The 20,884-nt window shown below is 39.6% G+C and overlaps 1 protein-coding gene across 3 annotated transcripts in view; it reads left to right on the top strand.

Annotated features, from left to right (window-relative positions):
• The window catches only part of MRTFA (myocardin related transcription factor A), a 157,622-nt gene extending 138,740 nt beyond the window's left edge, over positions 1-18,882 (top strand). For all 3 annotated transcript variants that reach the window (XM_083156644.1, XM_083156645.1, XM_083156646.1), the window contains one exon: positions 16,826-18,882. In XM_083156644.1, the coding sequence (XP_083012770.1) occupies positions 16,826-17,298 (473 nt within the window). In that variant the 3' untranslated portion in view covers positions 17,299-18,882. The remainder of the gene's footprint in view (positions 1-16,825) is intronic.
• The last annotated feature ends 2,002 nt before the right edge of the window (positions 18,883-20,884 follow it).

The following is a 20,884-nucleotide window of genomic DNA, read 5'->3' as shown; positions in this document are numbered from 1 at the left end:
AATACAGCAGCTTATCATTCATCTGCTACAGCTGATAATTAAGGATTTGTTCTGCAGTCAAGTTCATAACATGGAGCTTTTTTAACTTCATAATAGGTGGTCACAAAAACTACTTTAAGCTCCCTACTTATAGCTACATCCAAATAATTAACATCTAAGGAATAATCCTTTCAATTTGGGAATTGATTTTATGTGTGTGATCTAATCTTGGACATTTTATTATCATTTGATTTTATCAGTGACATTTTTTATGTCATTATTGCCAGGTTCTAAATGTGTTTCTTAAATTAATGTCTTTAATTTTTTTTACTTATTAATAAATAGAACATAGATCAATACAGTGCGCTCTCATATAATTTTTTTTGTTTTTCTGTTGGAGTTGGGCCATTCTTACGGGAGCAGCACAATTATTATTGTAGTTGTGGTTTTGGTTTTATGCATAATTAGTTCATTAACAAATTAATTGCGCCTGATATACTTGTTGTAGTATACATATTTGAAAAACATATGGTCCTATATAAAAGGGACAAAAACCAATGTCCGGCATAACATGTAGCAATACAAAATGAATCTAAACAGTACATCATTTCCCCTCATAAAACATTTTAATATAGCTACAACAGTTTTATAAGCAGATGATGATTTTTAGTCCAACCAAGGCAGCCAAGTGGCAGTGGATTCAGATAATGTATCCCTTGAGGCCAATAGGATATCCTCCATAGTCCTATAAAAATCAACCCTAGAAAGCCAGACTTTACATGTGGGTGGGTTGGTGGATCCCCATAATGTTGGAATGGAGGCTTGTGCAGCATTGCTTAGGTGACAAAGTAAGTACATTTTCTAATTTGACAGGCATAGGGCAGTGTGACAGCAGCCAAAAGGCTGGGTCAGTAGGAATAGTAATATTATGAATATTATATGAAATGGCTATGATATCATCCCAGTAGAGTGAATCAAAGGACAGCTCTTGCGTTGTGACATTTGTCCAATGGCATTTTGTAGAGAAGGGTATCTGCACCATCTCATTAAAAAAATTGGGTACTTGTGTACTTTCACGGCTCCCATCGCATGCCATATGCGATGCGATGCGATTTTCCCGTGTTTTTATGAATTTTTTATAAAATCGCATGCGTGGAGTTGAGAATAGAAAGTGTGGCGAGCGCACGCGGATACCTTCACAGGTATCCGCGTCCCCTCGCAGGGCTCGCTGCGCTCGCCACGCTTCGGGCTCGGTGGCTCGCTGCGCACGCCACACTTTCTATTATCAACTCCACGCCGACGTGGATAGTGGGGGTATGAAAAGGTCGTAGGACACGTACCGCCGCCCCTCACGGGCTCACTGCGCTCGCCACGCTTCGGGTTGGCGTTGATAGTGGGGGTGGTAAAGTGTGTAAAATGACATTTGGGGTGCATTTTACATGATGTCAACTCATGTCCATAATTTCTGTGAAAAATTACATCGCATCAGATCGCATGCGATCTCATGCGATCTCATGCGATGCGATTTTTCCCTGTACGATGCACATCGTGGGAGCCGTGAAAGTACACAAGTACCAAAAATTGTATTGCGTTTCTCTTGTGTGTATATAGAGAACAATTCTGAGCTTTGAGAAATATAATTTTGCATTTTTTTCTATGAATGCGAGTTCCCAAATCTCTTTCCAATGCTGCCATAAAAGCTGGAGGCATATGAGAGTTAAGGTGACCATACACGTCCCGATGCGGGCTGTGCGATGTGTGCTTTGAGGTGCACGCTCCCGCGGCATCTCATCGCACAGTACAAAAAAGTATGTGCTGCACATACTTTTTGTACTTAGTTTTCATCACATTGCATGCACAAGGCATGCAATGCGATGTGATGGATGCTAGTTAAGCAGAGAACGCACGCCCGCATCGGGACGTGTATGGACGGCATTAGTCTCGCAACCCTCTATATTAGGTAGAAATTGTGTGTCACAATCACATGTACAGATACAGAGGGGGAAATTTACTAAGAAGCTACTTATTTATTTAGTACCCTCTAGAACAGGCTTTCCCAACCACGGTCCTCAAGGCACACCAACAGTGCAGGTTTTAGTGATATCCAGGCTTCAGCACAGACAGTTTAATCACAATCAATCAGGTACTAATTAAGTCACCTGTGCTCAAGCCTGGATATCTACAAAACCTGCACTGTTGGTGTGCCTTGAGGACCGTGGTTGGGAAAGCAACATCACATGTGAAGTAGAATACACATCTTAGTAAATTTCCCCCAGAGTCTTTTCTAGTCTGGCAATTCCCTAGATACAAAAGGGAGCCTATTTCTTGTATTTAAAAATTGTCTAATCTGCAGATATTTCCAAAACTAATTTTGTGGAATTTCCCACTTGATCTAACTTCTGAGAATTGTTAAAACCCTGAAGAGGTCGTCGGCTGACTGATCTTGAAAAGCCCCTCTCCTGCCCATTTATGGATTTAGAAAGAGTTAACCAGGTGGTGCTAAAAAAGAATTCAATGGACAAATTTCCAAGGAAATATATGACGAGCGACAAGCTATTTTCCAGAAGGAGGTAGTGGGTGATATAGTTTGGTGAACAGGAGAGGGCTTGGACAGAACAGAAAGCCAACGGAATATTTCCAGAAACTGTTGCGTGTGTGTATATATATATATATATATATATATATATATATATATATATATATATATAGCTGGAGACCGGCACACTCACATGCACTTACGCTGTTCTCTGCTTGGCTGGGTGCCCCACTGTAGTATTCACATAAACAGGAGTTTGGAGGTGCGGCACTCCCCGCAAATCAACAGGACATGAAGCAGTTTTTGAAGGCAATGTTTCAATGTCTTTATTACGACATGATGAAAATGTCGTAATAAAGACATTGAAACGTTGCCTTCAAAAACTGCTTCATGTCCTTTTGATTTGCGGGGAGTGCCGCACCTCCAAACTCCTGTTATATATATATATATATATATATATGCTGTATTAATAAACCAGCAACATCCGGGTTTTTGTGAAAAAATATCAAAAAGTCATTTTAATGGCATATAAAGTGCAAAGAACAGACATAAAAGCATAGGGAGCAGGGAATACTTAGCGGCTCGGCGTGGTAGAAAGCATGGTACAAACCGCCACCCTGAAACTCCTCTCAGCGATCATACTGACAGCTGTTTCGGTGCAAAATGATGCACCTTCATCATGGGCATAGATCACAATGCCGCTGGTGGCCCCATATATACCTGTAACAACTAGCAAAGATGATCAGACTCACCTGTCCACGCTGACGATCCCGCGACGACGTCATCACTGCGGGACCCGTTGCCGGCGCCTCGCTACCATGGCAACGTGGTCACGCTGCTGCAGACGCCGTACAGTACGGCAGAAGTACGTAGACGGGAGGATCACCATAGCAACACCAGACAACATCCAGTTGTTGCCGTGGCCGGACTCAGATGTCTAATAAAATGAAAAGAAAAAACACAATAATAGCCGCACAAAGAGGCTGTAATGAATATTAAGACAAGTGTCAGAGTCCGCCACAGAAAAAGCGGAAAAATGCCAAAGAACATTGTTACTGAAATATATAGAGTATGGGTCCTCAAACTGCGGCCCTCCAGATGTTGTGAAACTACAAATCCCAGCATGCCTTGCCACAGTTTTAACACTCCCTTATAGCAAAACTGTGGCAAGGCAAGCTGGGATTTGTTGTTTCACAACATCTGGAGGGCCACAGTTTGAGGACCCATGATATAGAGCCAACAAGCAGCACACAAAAATACATAAATATATACATACATACACGGGACTAACACAGGTGGACAAAGGAAAGCATGAATACACAGAGAAGAATATTACATACAAAAAAGCATAGAGTCAGAGATTGGAATACAGGAGGAAGTAAGCCATGAATAAGTTATATTAAACTGATAACATTAGCTGGACACCACCATAACTGGATATCAGAGGAAACAATGTAGAGATTGATATTCATTGAGACCCCTAGGGGTAATGCATTTCAGACGGCTAATCCACTGACATTCCCGTTGCAGTAGTAATTTATTGAGGTCTCCTCCTCGCCTTAAGGGGGGGACTTGATCAATGGGCATGAAATGGAAGTCTCTGAGTGTATGCTTAGCCATGGCGAAGTGTTTGGCCACTGGCGGGGTATTACAGTCGATCGTATTGTAAGCTTTTTTATTGAGGATCGGTGTGCTGCGATCCGTTCCTTGAGGAGACGTATTGTCTTACATATTGCACGAGCAAAAGATGACATATACAACATAACGGCTGTCACAATTAAGATGGTGACGTATGTCATAAGAGATACCGTCCATGGGATTGGTGAACTTAGTGCCGGTACACAAAAATTGACAGTTCACACAATTGTGGCACTTGGTCACACCATTCTTTGCTTTGAGCCACTGGCTATTGGTGATAGGTCCGATGTCCGAATTCGCCAGAATGTCTCTCAAATTGTTATTCCTCTTGACAAAAAGGTCCCAGTACTTCGTCTGTCTGCACTATATGCCAATGCTTAAGAATTATATTATGTCCCATCTTTGAGGAGCAAATTTATCCTACTAAATATTTGAGGCTGATCACCCTTTGTAAGGGCCAATTGCTATTACATCATTTGGACCTTTACATGTATGCTGGAGCATAGGCTATGCTCAATTTCAGAACTTAATTAAGTGGATACTCTATGATACTATCAAAAGTGGTAAGGATTACCCATTTAACACTGTGATTTGGAATTCCTAACACCACAGTGAAATTACTACCAGTGAGAAATAAATACGCTAAATAAAAAGCTCACAGTAGGACAACAGTATGGGTCCACACAAACAACAGCAAAGATTGGCAAAGATTTGTATCATACACCCCTGATGAAGTCTCGTGTGGAGACGAAACGCGTCGGGCTTATGTATACGCCAACTGTATGAAAAAATCTTCTGGCAAGAAAAGTGCATACATTTTTGTTTTTATGTTTACAATTTGTAATACATGTTTTATATTTAAGAATCTTGTCCATATCTATAGGAGTATAAGAATATAGGGGAAGATTGCAGTAAATACTGGTAATTTTAGGGCGCTATTTAACACTTCTATGGTGTGATATATATATATATATATATATATCTCCAAATTGCTTAATAAAAAGCGAAGGCACTCACCAAGGCAGCCAAGTCACAGTTTTATTCAGTATCTATACATATAAGTCGACGTTTCGACCCTCATGGGGCCTTTGTCAAGACAGAACAGTGCATTATATCATGTGAAAAATCTCATGCAATCCTGCCACCGGGAAGGTCTTGGGCATCTCAAGGAGCATTGGTGGGTCTTTTTCGAGGGGAGAAGTTGGCACAATAAATGGGGATCTTAAGATCTTACAGCACATGAATAAAAATAGCATGCCCCTCCTCAGAATAAAATTCCTGATTTTTTGACACCAAATGTAAAAAACAAAACACTTTATTTTAAAAGTTCACATTCCACTTCTCCATAAAAAGATAGCGATTGCTACTCTGTGAATCATGGCGAAAAAAACCTTCAAATGTATTCGCCATGTGGTCATTGAATAGGGTGATTCACCGTTTTAGTCCAAAATTCGCCAAACAGCACAAATTCGCCATAAAAACATGGCGAATCAGGCTCATTGAATACCGCCCTCTATGAGTAAAGAGAAAAAAGGAAATCAGTTTAATTAGGACGCACTCCTCATCCACAAAGTCTCACTGAGACTTATAAAAACATACCTAAAAATAGGTGTATACTTTATTGATTTGTTAATAACATCTAACTAACAGGTCATCATTTTGTATTCACAGTATTTCAATTTTATATGACCTCTTAAAATAATTCCCTAATTTGGGATTTCAAGTAGCGAAAATATTAAAACAAGATATAGATATAGGAAGAAAATAATTTTTTTTTAAAGATTAAAATTGATCTCTGTGAATTGTAGCTTAATATTTCTTTTAAATATATGTACTGCTTTTATGATGCAGTTATACTTTTATTGATGTTGTAGCCTGTGTTTATTATATAGTGATAGTTTGTAGTGAAGTCACTGTCTGCTGTATTGGGTGCTGATTTTATCTCTTGTCCATTCTGTGGTGTCTTTGTTCGGTTGCCGAATCTTTTCCTTAATTGGAGACTTGTATCTTAATGCACAGATGTCCAATGCACTTGTACAAATTGACAGTTTTTACTATAACATGGGTGATCCGCATGAACGACAGAGTATGTTACCCACTTGGCCCGTTAATGAATCTAGGGCTTATAGGCTCCTGTATGCTCAGACACCGCAGTGCGTGATAGTACAGCAGGCATGTGCCAATGTATGCACCCACGTTGTGTGTTCTTCTCTGTCTAATGCCCGGAATCTAGTTTCCTTGGCTGGCGTGTACCGTTGCACTTAGGCTCTTCTTGCTTGGGAGTTCTATTGTCGCTGCTACATATACTGTTAAGCCACCAAACACATTAAGAAAGGCATGAAGATCAGCAGTTATATGTGCATTCGATTATGCTGATGGGTTTATGTATGTCAAATTGTGAACACACTGGGAGATCCACAAATTGGGTCTTCTTGAGCAATGCTCACTGTACCATACACAGATTGCTGGTGCGCTTATTCTCATGCGTCGCTTACACACTGGGCAATAATTTGACTGCACTTTGTTAAACCAGGTAAGTTGATTTAGTTAGTACGTGCAATTGTGTGCACGTGTTAATTTACAGATTAGATCCTCCGAGCAGTGCTAAGTGCACCATATGCCTGCTTTATTTCACAGTATAAAGTTTACCACAATCCATGGATGTGTTGGTAAGTACGACTATACACACATGGCAATTTACAGATTGGATCCTGCGGGCAATGCTATGTGCATTCTACACCTGCTTTATTTTACAATATATAATTTATTCTGTTGGTAAGTATGACTGTACACACGCAGCAATTTACAGATTGGGTCCTCTAAGTAGTGTTATGTGCACTCTACACCTGCTTTATTTTACAGTGTATAATTTACCACCTTCAGTGGGTGTTCTGTTAGTACCTTTATTCGTACATATGTGGCAGTTTACAGGTTGGATACTCAGAGCATTGCTAGGTGCACTATACACATGCTTTCTTTCACAGCATATAATTTTCTCACATTAGGTGGATGTTCTATTAGTGATCAAAGCTGTGTGTAAGTATGACTCTACACATGTGGCAATTTACAGATAGGATCCTCCGAGTAGTGTTATGTGCACTATACACCTGCTTTATTTCACAGTGTATAGTTTACCACATTCAGTGGATGTTCTGTTTGTCAGTACAAATTTACACACGCGGCAATTTACAGGTTGGATCCTCCGAGCAGTGTTATGTGCACTATAAACCTGCTTTCTTTCCCAGTATGTAATTTACCACATTCAGTGGATGTTCTGTTAGTACGTATATTTGTACACACGTGGCAATTTACAGGTTTGATCCTCAAAGTATTGCTAAGTGCACCATACACATACTTTATTTCACAGCATATAGTTTTACCACCTTGCGTGGATGTTCTGTTAGTGAGCACAACCGTGCATACGCGGCAATTTACAGATTGGGTCCTCCGAGCGGTGCCAAGTGCACTCTACACATACTTTATTTGGCAGTATATAATTTCCCACATTCAATGGCTATTCTGTTAGTCAGTACAATTGTACACATGTGGCAATTTACGGATTGAGTCCTCTTGGGCAATGATACGTGCCCTGTACACACATTATATTTCACAGCATATGATTTACCACATTCAGTGGATATTTTATTGATCCGTTCAGTTGTACACATGCGGCAATTTACAGATTGGATCCCCCCAAACAGTACTGGATGTCCTATACACCGCTGGTCATTCTTAGTGCATTTTCATATCTAGTTTAACCCTCGGATGGTTACCCAGAGGCGAATTATCATACAGGATGAGTAGTTTTTTTGGTGTTCAATGCGTGGCTGCTGACCTCCTAGGGCGTGCAGGTATATCCGTGCATACACAGGTTAAGAGCGTGATACTGCGGCAGAAATGTGCCGGTGTATGTAAGCACGCTCTCTGTTCTCCCTCGCCTGAATGCCAGAGATCTAATCTCCTTGGCTGGCGTGTGCTATCGCGCCTGGGCGCTTTTCACTCGGGAGCTCCGTTAATGCTAATACAAACAATATTACACCAAACAGACAGACATAAACACAGGCTAAGTTGCTACAAATTGACAGAGGAAGAATGCCGATGCGCATTTCGCTCTGTTGCTTTGTCAAGTCTTGTACCTAGGTATCTGGCCCGCCCTTCATTGGTTCTATTTAAGTGAGTTACAGATCACAGCATGGCTTGAACCGCATAGCGCACTTTTTTTTATCATTTTCCTCACGTATTTCACAATATAATTTTTGTTCACATTTAGCACATGTTTTTCACGGTTTTTGCGAGCAGTCAATCCCAATCAACTTGAAGAACTACCACGAAAAGCAGCATTATAAGATTCATTTTAGAATAAATGTTCAAATCCATACAGCCTTCATCCCAATGCTTTGATCAACATTGAAACCTCAGTGATATGAGAAGCAGTTTCCCAATAATACAAACAAGACAAAGACATACAGAATTTAAAAAAAATAAATAAATAAAAAATCAATTAATTAAAAAACTCTATAACATGATCTCACAACCCGGAATGACATTAATCATGCAAAAAATGCATATCGATCAAACTAAACAGACATGATGAGACAAGGCAACAAGAGTAACCTCAGCCAATCTCGATCATAGCAATGAAATAAATAAATAATCACCATACATATATATTACTGTTACATAACCCCCAAGTCACAGTCTGCACATCAGAGGGACATGGAATAAATCTACATGTGTATCACATAACATAGATGACAGGCAAAGTGTCCAAAATGAGGACATACAGACGACTAATATATATATATATATATATATATAACAAAAGAAATACCCTTTCAATGCGCTGAACGATATCTGTCGGGGCAGCAACTCTATTAGTCCCCCCTGTTAGTGGGGGAAGTAGAAGAAATGGAGAAAAGAGAAAAACAGAGTGCGCCCCTAATGCAAATTCCACCACCAGAATACAGCCAATAACCAAAAATCAATGGTAATTTCAGCATAAAATCCACAATTTTTGATTTAATACAACATTTATTAAAAACATGTAGTTTTCATCTTTGCAGTATAATTCATACAGAAATACACCCAACGCGTTTCGTCGATACGACTTCCTCAGGGGTAAAAATTTCCGTATATTGGTGGGTAGTGAGAATAATCACACCCAGTATGTGAACCTTCTAAAAAGCGTATCCTATGCGGATATTTAGTAAATAGTGCTCAGCCGCATCAAATTCAAACTGTATTTTGAATGTGAATCAAAATTATGGAAGTCCTTCTAGAGGGTCGAGTCCTGTAGAGGATCTTAATATTTAAAACATCACTGCATCAAAATTCAGTCTGACAATGTGGGAGGGTCCTAGGAAGTATCAAATAAGGACTCCTAAAGGATCAATGGGTGAGGGCTCTGGATAAGCAGCACAGCAAGCCAAAAAGATGAACCAACTGCAGTTGGTTCATCTTTTTGGCTTGCTGTGCTGCTTATCCAGAGCCCTCACCCATTGATCCTTTAGGAGTCCTTATTTGATACTTCCTAGGACCCTCCCACATTGTCAGACTGAATTTTTACCCCTGAGGAAGTCGTATCGACGAAACGCGTTGGGTGTATTTCTGTATAAATTATACTGCAAAGATGAAAACTACATGTTTTTAATAAATGTTGTATTAAATCAAAAATTGTGGATTTTATGCTGAAATTACCATTGATTTTTGGTATTGGCTGTATTCTGGTGGTGGAATTTGCATTAGGGGCGCACTCTGTTTTTCTCTTTTCTCCATATAAATATATATATATATATATATATATACTTTTATTGTATCTTTACACAAGTTCTCAGGTCACGGTCCGTAAGACATGGGAACATGTAATAAATGGCAATGCAATATAGATGCATTTCATAACATAGATGACAGATAAGTGTCCCGCAGGAGGACATTCAGACCATCAGTTTTCCCATTAATCCCCATGTATAAACAGCAACCAATGAAAGCATCGGACTGAATTTGAAAGTAAAAGGAAGGACCATGAATGGTCCAATAGAAAAATGCCCACCTAAGGTACAATCCCTTAAATAGAACCAATGAAGGGCGGGCCAGATACCTAGGTACAAGCCTTGAAAAAGCAACAGAGCGAAATGCGCATCGGCATTCTTCCTCTGTGAATTTGTAGCAACTTAGCCTGTGTTTATGTCTGTCTGTTTGGTGTAATATTGTTTGTATTAGCCTTAACGGAGCTCCCAAGTGAAAAGCACCCAGGCACTATAGCACACGCCAGCCAAGGAGATTAGATCTCTGGCATTCAGGCGAGGGAGAACAGAGAGCGTGCTTACATACACCGGCACATTTCTGCCGCAGTATCACGCTCTTAACCTGTGTATGCACTGATATACCTGCACGCCCTAGGAGGTCAGCAGCCACGCATTGAACACCAAAAAAACTACTCATCCTGTATGATAATGCGCCTCTGGGATACCATCCGAGGGTTAAACTAGATATGAAAATGCACTAAGACTGGCCAGCGGTGTATAGGACATTCAGTACTGTTTGGGGGGGATCCAATCTGTAAATTGCCGCGTGTGTACAACTGAACGGATCAATAAAATATCCACTAAATGTGGTAAATCATATGCTGTGAAATATAATGTGTGTACAGGGCACGTATCATTGCCCAAGAGGAATTAATCCGTAAATTGCCACATGTGTACAATTGTACTGACTAACAGAATAGCCACTGAATGTGGGAAATTATATACTGCCAAATAAAGTATGTGTAGAGTGCACTTGGCATCGCTCGGCGGACCCAATCTGTAAATTGCCGCTTATGCACGGTTGTGCTCACTAACAGAACATCCACGGAAGGTGGTAAAACTATATGCTGTGAAATAAAGTATGTGTATGGTGCACTTAGCAATACTTTGAGGATCGAACCTGTAAATTGCCACGTGTGTACAAATATACGTACTAACAGAACATCCACTGAATGTGGCTAAGTATATAGTATGAAAAAAGCAGGTGTATAGTACACACAACACTGCTCGGAGGATCCAATCTGTAAATTTCCGCGTGTGTACAGCCGCACTCACACACAGGTGTGGTCACGAATAGAGTATCCACTTAATGTGGTATAATTATATGCTGTGAAATAAAGCATGTGTATAGTGCACCTAGCAATGTTTTGAGGATCCAACCTGTAAATTGCCACGTGTGTACAAATATACGTACTAACAGAACATCCACTGAATGTGGTAAATTACATACTGGGAAAGAAAGTAGGTTTATAGTGCACATAACACTGCTCGGAGGATCCAACCTGTAAATTGCAGCGTGTGTAAAATTGTACTGGCAAACAGAACATCCACTGAATGTGGTAAACTATACACTGTGAAATAAAGCAGGTGTATAGTGCACATAACACTACTCGGAGGATCCTATCTGTAAATTGCCACATGTGTAGAGTCATACTTACACACAGCTTTGATCACTAATAGAACATCCACCTAATGTGAGAAAATTATATGCTGTGAAAGAAAGCATGTGTATAGTGCACCTAGCAATGCTCTGAGTATCCAACCTGTAAACTGCCACATATGTACGAATAAAGGTACTAACAGAACACCCACTGAAGGTGGTAAATTATATACTGTGAAATAAAGCAGGTGTAGAGTGCACATAACACTGCTCGGAGGATCCAATCTGCAAATTGCAGCGTGTGTAATGTCGTACTGACAAACAGAACACCCACTAAAGGTGGTAAATTATACACTGTGAAATAAAGCAGGTGTAGAGTGCACATAACAGAAACAAGAACCAGTAGGCGCCTCCTGTATATCAGTATAAATTTATTACACAATTAACAATCACATGCACATAACACTACTTGGAGGACCCAATATGTAAATTGCTGCGTGTGTACAGTCATACCTACCAACAGAATAAATTATATATTGTGAAATAAAGCAGGTGTAGAGTGCACATAGCATTGCTCGGAGGATCCAATCTGTAAATTGCCACGTGTGTATAGTCGTACTTACCAACACATCCACGGAATGTGGTAAACTTTATACTGTGAAATAAAGCAGGCATATGGTGCACTTAGCACTGCTCGGAGGATCTAATCTGTAAATTACCTCGTGCACACAATTGCACGTACTAACTAAATCAACGTACCTGGTTTAACAAAGTGCAGTCAAATTATTGCCCAGTGTGTAAGCGACGCATGAGAATAAGCGCACCAGCAATCTGTGTATGGTACAGTGAGCATTGCTCAAGAAGACCCAATTTGTGGATCTCCCAGTGTGTTCACAATTTGACATACATAAACCCATCAGCATAATTGAATGCGCATATAACTGCTGATCTTCATGCCTTTCTTAATGTGTTTGGTGGCTTAACAGTATAAGTAGCAGCGACAACAGAACTCCCAAGCAAGAAGAGCCTAAGCGCAACAGTATATGCCAGCCAAGGCAACTAGATTCCGGGCATTAGACAGAGAAGAACACACAACGTGGGTGCATACATTGGCACATGCCTTAGCGAAGAAAAGAGAGCCAGTAGGCGCCTTCTGTACACTAAAAAATGTTTTAATCAACAATCAACATACAAGTATCACAATTCACAAACACATAACATGTACCTATGCATGCATGCAAAAGAGATAAAAGCTAAAAAATAAAAAATTAAATAAAAATAAAAATAAAGTAAAAAGTCTCCATCAGATAATTACCGAGTCCTGATTGGATGGTGTGGATGCCAGTAATTATAATCCCAACAAGGGTCCAGAGCTGTGCAAGATGTTAGTGTCCAGAGATGTAATACTGAACAGTTTGTAATCCAAGGTAAGTAGACCACTTGCTTAGCACTCTCTGTTGGATGCCCGATATTAGTTGGTGGCGTCCGTACTGTGGAATACAGCACTATCACCCGCGGGGTCGACACGTCAGTATTGTTGGTATTCAATGCTGGGTAGTTGTCACTCCAGCAGTCCCGATACTCGTGGATGCGAATAGACTGAATCCCCTTGTGTTACCTTCTCACTGTCATGAGCTTGCGCTCAGTATGCTGTGTCGGCGTTACCGCACTGGCCTCAGTGTACGCGGCCGGCAGTAGTAGAACACGCCGCAGTGTCTGAAGGTGCCTATCTCGGGGATCAGATCCTTGCTGGTAAACGTAGCCGGGGACCGGTAGTTAGAGGTCGGTCATGTGTCGCTGCTGTATCCCTTTTGGGTGTCTGGCTGCAATGTCCACAATTGACTCCTCACGAAAACTAGTTTCGCTGCGCTCAGGCAGCTTTTTCAATTCAGGAATGAATTGAAAAAGCTGCCTGAGCGCACGAGTATCGGGACTGCTGGAGTGACAACTACCCAGCATTGAATACCAACAATACTGACGTGTCGACCCCGCGGGTGATAGTGCTGTATTCCACAGTACGGACGCCACCAACTAATATCGGGCATCCAACAGAGAGTGCTAAGCAAGTGGTCTACTTACCTTGGATTACAAACTGTTCAGTATTACATCTCTGGACACTAACATCTTGCACAGCTCTGGACCCTTGTTGGGATTATAATTACTATTGGAAGGGTGAATTGTTTAAAATATAGCGCACTCTCAAAACATGCAGCAGTTGGTGAACTGTGTTTTTGTCATAACACCAGGAGTGATACAGAAGAAAAGTGGTTTGTTCACCAAACAGCGCTACCCTGAGATGTTCCCATAAATTTCACCAATATGTGGTAAATATTAATACATAACTTAATTGTAGGTGGGTAATGAATCCAAATTGCCAGCCAGAGATTCACTCTGAAATAAAACAAGAAAGTACCCTTTTGTCCCCCAATAATTGGGACTCACATTGAGGGCACATAAAGACACATCATAGTGTAATATGGTACAAACAAATGAATTTTTAATGTGTAGATAAACTCACAAAAGTAGATGGTTAAAAAGCGTATAAGTAGGGAATCCTAGGCAAGTGCTGCTAACCAGGTCCTCAAGTTTTTTGTTCCAGGAAAGGACCTATTCAGGTCCGAAATGCATCAAGTGCTTGGTGTTTATTGATGTGGATCCTTGTGCAAGCTGATCGGCACCCTCTATTGCCAGGACCCTGTGGGACCCGATTTCCGGTGTTGGACCCTGCATTTCCTGGAACAAAAAACTTGAGGACCTGGTTAGCAGCACTTGCCTAGGATTCCCTACTTATACGCTTTTTAACCATCTACTTTTGTGAGTTTATCTACACATTAAAAATTCATTTGTTTGTACCATATTACACTATGATGTGTCTTTATGTGCCCTCAATGTGAGTCCCAATTATTGGGGGACAAAAGGGTACTTTCTTGTTTTATTTCAGAGTGAATCTCTGGCTGGCAATTTGGATTCATTACCCACCTACAATTAAGTTATGTATTAATATTTACCACATATTGGTGAAATTTATGGGAACATCTCAGGGTAGCGCTGTTTGGTGAACAAACCACTTTTCTTCGGGATTATAATTACTGGCATCCACACCATCCAATCAGGACTCGGTAATTATCTGATGCAGACTTTTTACTTTATTTTTATTTTTATTTAATTTTTTATTTTTTAGCTTTTATCTCTTTTGCATGCATGCATAGGTACATGTTATGTGTTTGTGAATTGTGATACTTGTATGTTGATTGTTGATTAAAACATTTTTTAGTGTACAGAAGGCGCCTACTGGCTCTCTTTTCTTCGCTAAAGCTTTCTGTAAGGGCGGCAACCCTAAACCAGAGGGCAGCATTCTGTACATCACACAGCACACGTGCCCCTAGCGCTCAAAATCACCCCCCAGTATTGGCACATGCCTGCTGTACTATCACGCGCTGTGGTGTCTGAGCATACAGGAGCCTATAAGCCCTAGATTTATTAACGGGCCAAGTGGGCAACATACTCTGTCGTTCATGCGGATCACCCATGTCACACTAAAAACTGTCAATTTGTACAAGGTGCATTGTACATCTGTGCATTAAGATACAAGTCTCCAATTAAGGAAAAGATTCGGCAACCGAACAAAGACACCACAGAATGGACAAGAGATAAAATCAGCACCCAATACAGCAGACAGTGACTTCACTACAAACTATCACTATATAATAAACACAGGCTACAAGTTCAATAAAAGTATAACTGCATCATAAAAGCAGTACATATATTTAAAAGAAATATTAAGCTACAATTCACAGAGATCAATTTTAATCTTTAAAAAAAAAATATTTTCTTCCTATATCTATATCTTGTTTTTATATTTTCGCTACTTGAAATCCCAAATTAGGGAATTATTCTAAGAGGTCACATACAATAAATAAAATTGAAATACTGTGAATACAAAATGATGACCTGTTAGATGTTATTAACAAATCAATAAAGTATACACCTATTTTTAGGTATGTTTTTATAAGTCTCAGGGCGGTATTCAATGAGCCTGATTCGCCATGTTTTTATGGCGAATTTGTGCTGTTTGGCGAATTTCTGACTAAAACGGTGAATCACCCTATTCAATGACCACATGGCGAATACATTTCAAGGTTTTTTTCACCATGATTCACCGAGTAGCAATCGCTATCTTTTTATGGTGAAGTGGAATGTGAACTTTTAAAATAAAGTGTTTGTTTTTTACATTTGGTGTCAAAAAATCAGGAATTTTATTCTGAGGAGGGGCATGCTATTTTTATTCATGTGCTGTAAGCACATGAATATATATTTAATTAAAAAAAAAGCAGCCAGCAGGGGGCGCCGGAGCTCATTACATATTCATATATTCACTGCACCCGATCGTTACGATCGGGTATAGTGAATATACGGTCCCCTGCTGGCACCCCTGGGGGGCAGCCTGTGCTGCCTGGCACCCGGGGAGCCCACCTCCCCCCCACAAAGTTCTGGGGCAGGCAGAGAGACTTCCATCTCTCTGCCTGCCACCCTCCTCAGGCTCCCTGCAGCAATCGCCGCAGGAGCTCATATTCGCCAGTCAGGGGCAGCGAGCCCCTGACACGTTGAATACCGGAGCCCGCCGGCTCCGGAACATGGCGAATGTGCAGCGAATCCTAAAAAGGATTCGCTGCACCTCGCAGGTATTCTCATTGAATACCGCCCTCAGTGAGACTTTGTGGATGAGGAGTGCGTCCTAATTAAACTGATTTTCTTTTTTTCTCTTTACTCAAACTGTACAATTCCAAATCAGGGGACAGCACCCTAACCAGTCAGCAAAGATATTTGTATAATATTCCTGTCAGGTGGGACTACATCCATCCACAAAAAGAAAATGCCAAGTATATTTATGGTGCGGGTCTCCCAAATCTCTCTCACATGTTACACTTTGCCAATTATAACCATGGTTCTTGTTAGCTGAACCTGATTAGCGTAGGCATCTAACTTCCAATGAAAAAGACTGTACATACACATTTATTCAGTCAAAAATTATATTAAACTTCTGCTGAAAATTAAAGTAATAAGAAGTTCAAGTCCCTGTCACATTTGGAAAGTAGTTTGTGTAATTATTATGTTGTAGTGATATTTGGAGAAAGAGGAGACCTGTGTAGATGTTTGCTGTAGTTTGGGCCACTTAGGTATTTGACAGTCTATTTTAAATACTGTAGATGTTTTGACATAAGGAAAGGCAGTTTTATTATTCATTTTTGTCTTTTTACTCATTAACAGATCTTCCTACTGAGTGTAAAGAATATCTGGTGCCATGTCTTAAACCAACATCTCCCACTCCTACTGAGAATGCAGAGCCACAAAGCGAGATGCCTCCACCACTTTCTCCACCTGAACCAGATCGTCTGGAGGACTTTCTAGAGACTTCAGTATGGACACAGTTACTTCGAGCAGAGCAAAATGATACATCTGTGCCACGTATTGATGATCTACATAGTCATATGCTGAGCAGTTTGGCAATCCTGGATCACCCCTCCTCACCAATGGACACATCCGATCTGCACTTCTCCCCAGAGAGAGATCCTCTAGGACTGGAAATGTCTGACCCTCCCCTTAATGGCATGGACTGGCTTGAGCAAACAGGCCCTCCAGCGATGAATTTAACTCCATTGAGTACTAATACCCCTAGTGTCTTCTGTACAGACTTTTTGGATAGCCATGACATGCAGCTACACTGGGATTCCAGCCTATAAGTCAGTTGTTCCTAAATTTCAGGGTTGCAAGACAGCACTTTTTGAAATATTAATTGATGATTCAGTTACTAGTAAATCAATAGAGCATTTGGGTACTATGTGCCAATATGGAGGGAATACATGTTCCCTCTTCTATATACTCCCCCCCACCCCACCCCCCCCCCCCCCCCAAAAAAAAAAAAAGATTGTAAAGTGCATAACAAGCAGCTTATGCTTTCTATAGCTCACTGCACCTCTTACTGTATACTATAGTATATTCTTTTTGAGAACTTACATTTGTAAAATTTAAACTGACAACTGACACCATTTGCTGTTTTAGCAATTGGAGTAAGTTGCATTTTTTCCTTGATTTATACATTCTGGGTCTATTTCCCTTCTGATATCCTGTGCTCTGATGAAGTTCTTTGTTTGGAAATATGGAAACATTTAAATGTATGTTTGAGGGTGTTAATACTATTTTTATTTGAAACTTGAATTTTAGTTTTTCTTTTAAATGGTGCTCTATCTTCTAAAATCCTCTTTTAGTTTATTGTAATGAGTTCTGACCAGTTTAAGAAGACTGGTGATCCTCTAACCTTTGAAGTTCTCGAGAGGGTTTTGGATGATAGACAGACAATATTTCGACATGGATAAGGTCTAAAGGTACAAAAGATCAACAGTGCTAAAGCCAAACTTTTGGAAACATGTACTATTAGTGAAACAGGTTATTATTCATAATTGTAGTCCAGGTGGATGGTAATTGATAACATTTTAGAAAACAAAAATTATCGACCATTGTCATTTCGACCTTTTCTCTGTGTCAACCTATTCATTGTTTATCTTTTCATCCACACCCATTCTTTTGTAGTCATCATCTCTTAAAGGAATGCTGCAAATTCTAAACATGCCTCAATGTTGGTTTTCCAGCAAGTATTTAAACCATTACATCGAGGAGAGTATATGTCACATATGAACTGTTCTTTGGAAAACATTTTAGTATCCGAAATTATCTGCATCTGAAAGATTGGCTTAAAGATGACTGACTGTTGACATGAATTTCTCTTCTAAAATTAAATGGAATTTTTATATTTGTGTGAAAAATAGCTTATAACTCAAGAAGTAAAGTTTGCAGTCATAATCCTATTAATTACATTTTTGAAACACACAGGCCACCCAAAATTTACTGGAGGAATCTGAAATATGATTCCTTTTAACAAACCATTACCCTGTGTATCAAACTTCCATGCTACTCCAGATATTGTAAACTGATAAATTCTTTATTTTGATATTTTCTATGTTGCTGCCAAACTTTTGCATGGGTGAAACCATGTTTACTATTTTGCCAAAAGACCTGGTGGCATATAGAGTGCTAATGTCATTTTTACATTTTTGGCATTCATGTTCATCCAATTGTATTTGTTTCTCAACAACACCTTTATATTACAAATGTACATTGTTCTCCCTTTGCTTATTGTATATTGAGGATAGACATATGCATTGTTTGGGCAATTTTTATTTGCTCGTTAAAATTTCCACCGTGAATGCTGGGTATCTGAATTTTCCGCTCACGTCCGTGAAATGAATGTATAAAGCAAATTAATCAGTTTTGGTGGGGTTTTTTTTTTTTTTTTTGTAACATCTGCAAAAAAAAAAGTAAAGAAAATAGAGGCAAGAAAAATATTTATCTAGCAATTAATCAAAGAATATTTGCAAGATTCAACAGAATTGTGTTGATTTGCATTGATAAAAATGTCCTCCAGGAGGTGATGACACAGCAAATAACCATTCATCTATAACGGGTTGTAGGCATAATTGTGTATTGCTACTAAAGGAAAAGTGAAAAGAAGAAACTGTGTAATAGAAATGTAAAAATACAATCAAGATGGCTAAATTAGAGACTGAACGTAAAATAGCCGCAGATAGCAAATCTAATCCCAAACAATTCTACAGTTATATAAACGGGAAATGTTAAGGAAGGAAAATATTGGCCCACTAAAAAATAAACAGGGTAACCTGGTAATAGAAGGAAAAGAGAAAGCAGAATTAGTCAATTCATTTTTTGCTTCAGTATTTACAAGGGAAGAATCTTCAGAAGATCTCCCACATATTAAATGCTCGGCTCTTGATTGCTCCCAAACTGTATGTTTGAGTGAGGAAATAGTCAAAAATAGATTACAGAACCTAAATAGTAACAAATCTCCTTGCCCAGATAAAATACACCCTAGGATACTAGAAGAATTGAATTCTGTCATAGCACTACCATTATATCTGATATTCGGGGAATCAATAAACTCGGGGACAGTACCAAGGGACTGGCGCATAGCTACCGTAGTACCAATATGGAAGAAAGGAAGCAAAACTAACCCTGAAAATTATAATCCGGTCATCCTTACATCCATTGTGGGAAATATTACAAGGAATAATAAGATATATTTTCCAAAATTTCTTAGAACAGGAGAAAGTGATGAGTAAGGCTCAGCATGGGTTCGTCAAAAATAGATCATGTCAAACTAATTTAATTAGCTTCTTTGAGGAAGTCAGTAGGGGGCTGGACCTAGGGAAATATGTTGATGTAATACTGCTTGATTTCGCTAAAGCTTTTGACATGCTGCCTCATAAAAGGTTATTAATGAAATTAGGTATTTTAGGGTTAGGGGATAAAATTTGTAATTGGATTAAAAACTGGTTGCACAATCAGGGACAGAAAGTGGTGGTAAATGGCATACATTCCAGCTGGGGTAAGGTCCAAAGTGGAGTACCGCAAGGTTCAATATTGGGAACCACCTTGTTTAATATATTAATGATATTGAAAGTGGCATAGTGAGTAAAATCACAATATTTGCAGATGACAGGATATTGAGTAAGGAAATTAACTCAGGAGATGTGGAAACACTACAAAGTGACTTAAATAAACTGGAAAGGTGGGCGGAAAGGTGGAAATGCAGTTTAACATTGAAAAATGTAAATGTAATTCATTATGGGAACAAAAATGAACAAGATACTTATAGGCTAAATGGAGTTATTATAGTGAATTCTGCTGTAGAGAAGGACTTGGTCATCATAGATGAAAAATTGTGTAATAGTGTACACTGCTCAACTGCAGCAGCAAAAGCAAACTGGACACTGGCATGCTTTAAAGGGGGTATGGATTCAAGGGATGCCAATGTGATAGTGCCTCTTTACAGGGCATTGGTGAGACCACACTTGGAATATTGTGTTCAGTTCTGGGCACCGCACCTTAAAAAGGACATAAATGAATTGGAACAGGTACAGAGAAGTGCGACTAAGCTAGTAAAAGGTCTTAAATCACTAGAATACAAAGATAGATTAACCAGGCTGAATATGTTTTCAGGGGAGAAACAGAGGTTGAGAGGTGATATGATTAGTATGTTCAAATACAGGATTGGGAATCATATGGAACTGGGAGATGATTTGTTCACTAACAGGCCTATACTTAGGACACGCGGGCTTGATGAAAGGAAATTCTGTACTGGATTAAGAAGAGGATTCTTCACCATTAGAGCAGTAAAATTGCCGGTGGGGGTAACGTCTTTTTTTCAGCCTTAATTACTATGTTACTATAACACTTGCAGACAGCTGCCCTTTG

This window comes from Crinia signifera, chromosome 8 (genome assembly GCF_055691185.1).
Source record: "Crinia signifera chromosome 8, ASM5569118v1, whole genome shotgun sequence".
Taxonomy (NCBI): Eukaryota; Metazoa; Chordata; class Amphibia; order Anura; family Myobatrachidae; genus Crinia; species Crinia signifera.
This window is presented reverse-complemented; position numbering and strand designations above follow the sequence as displayed.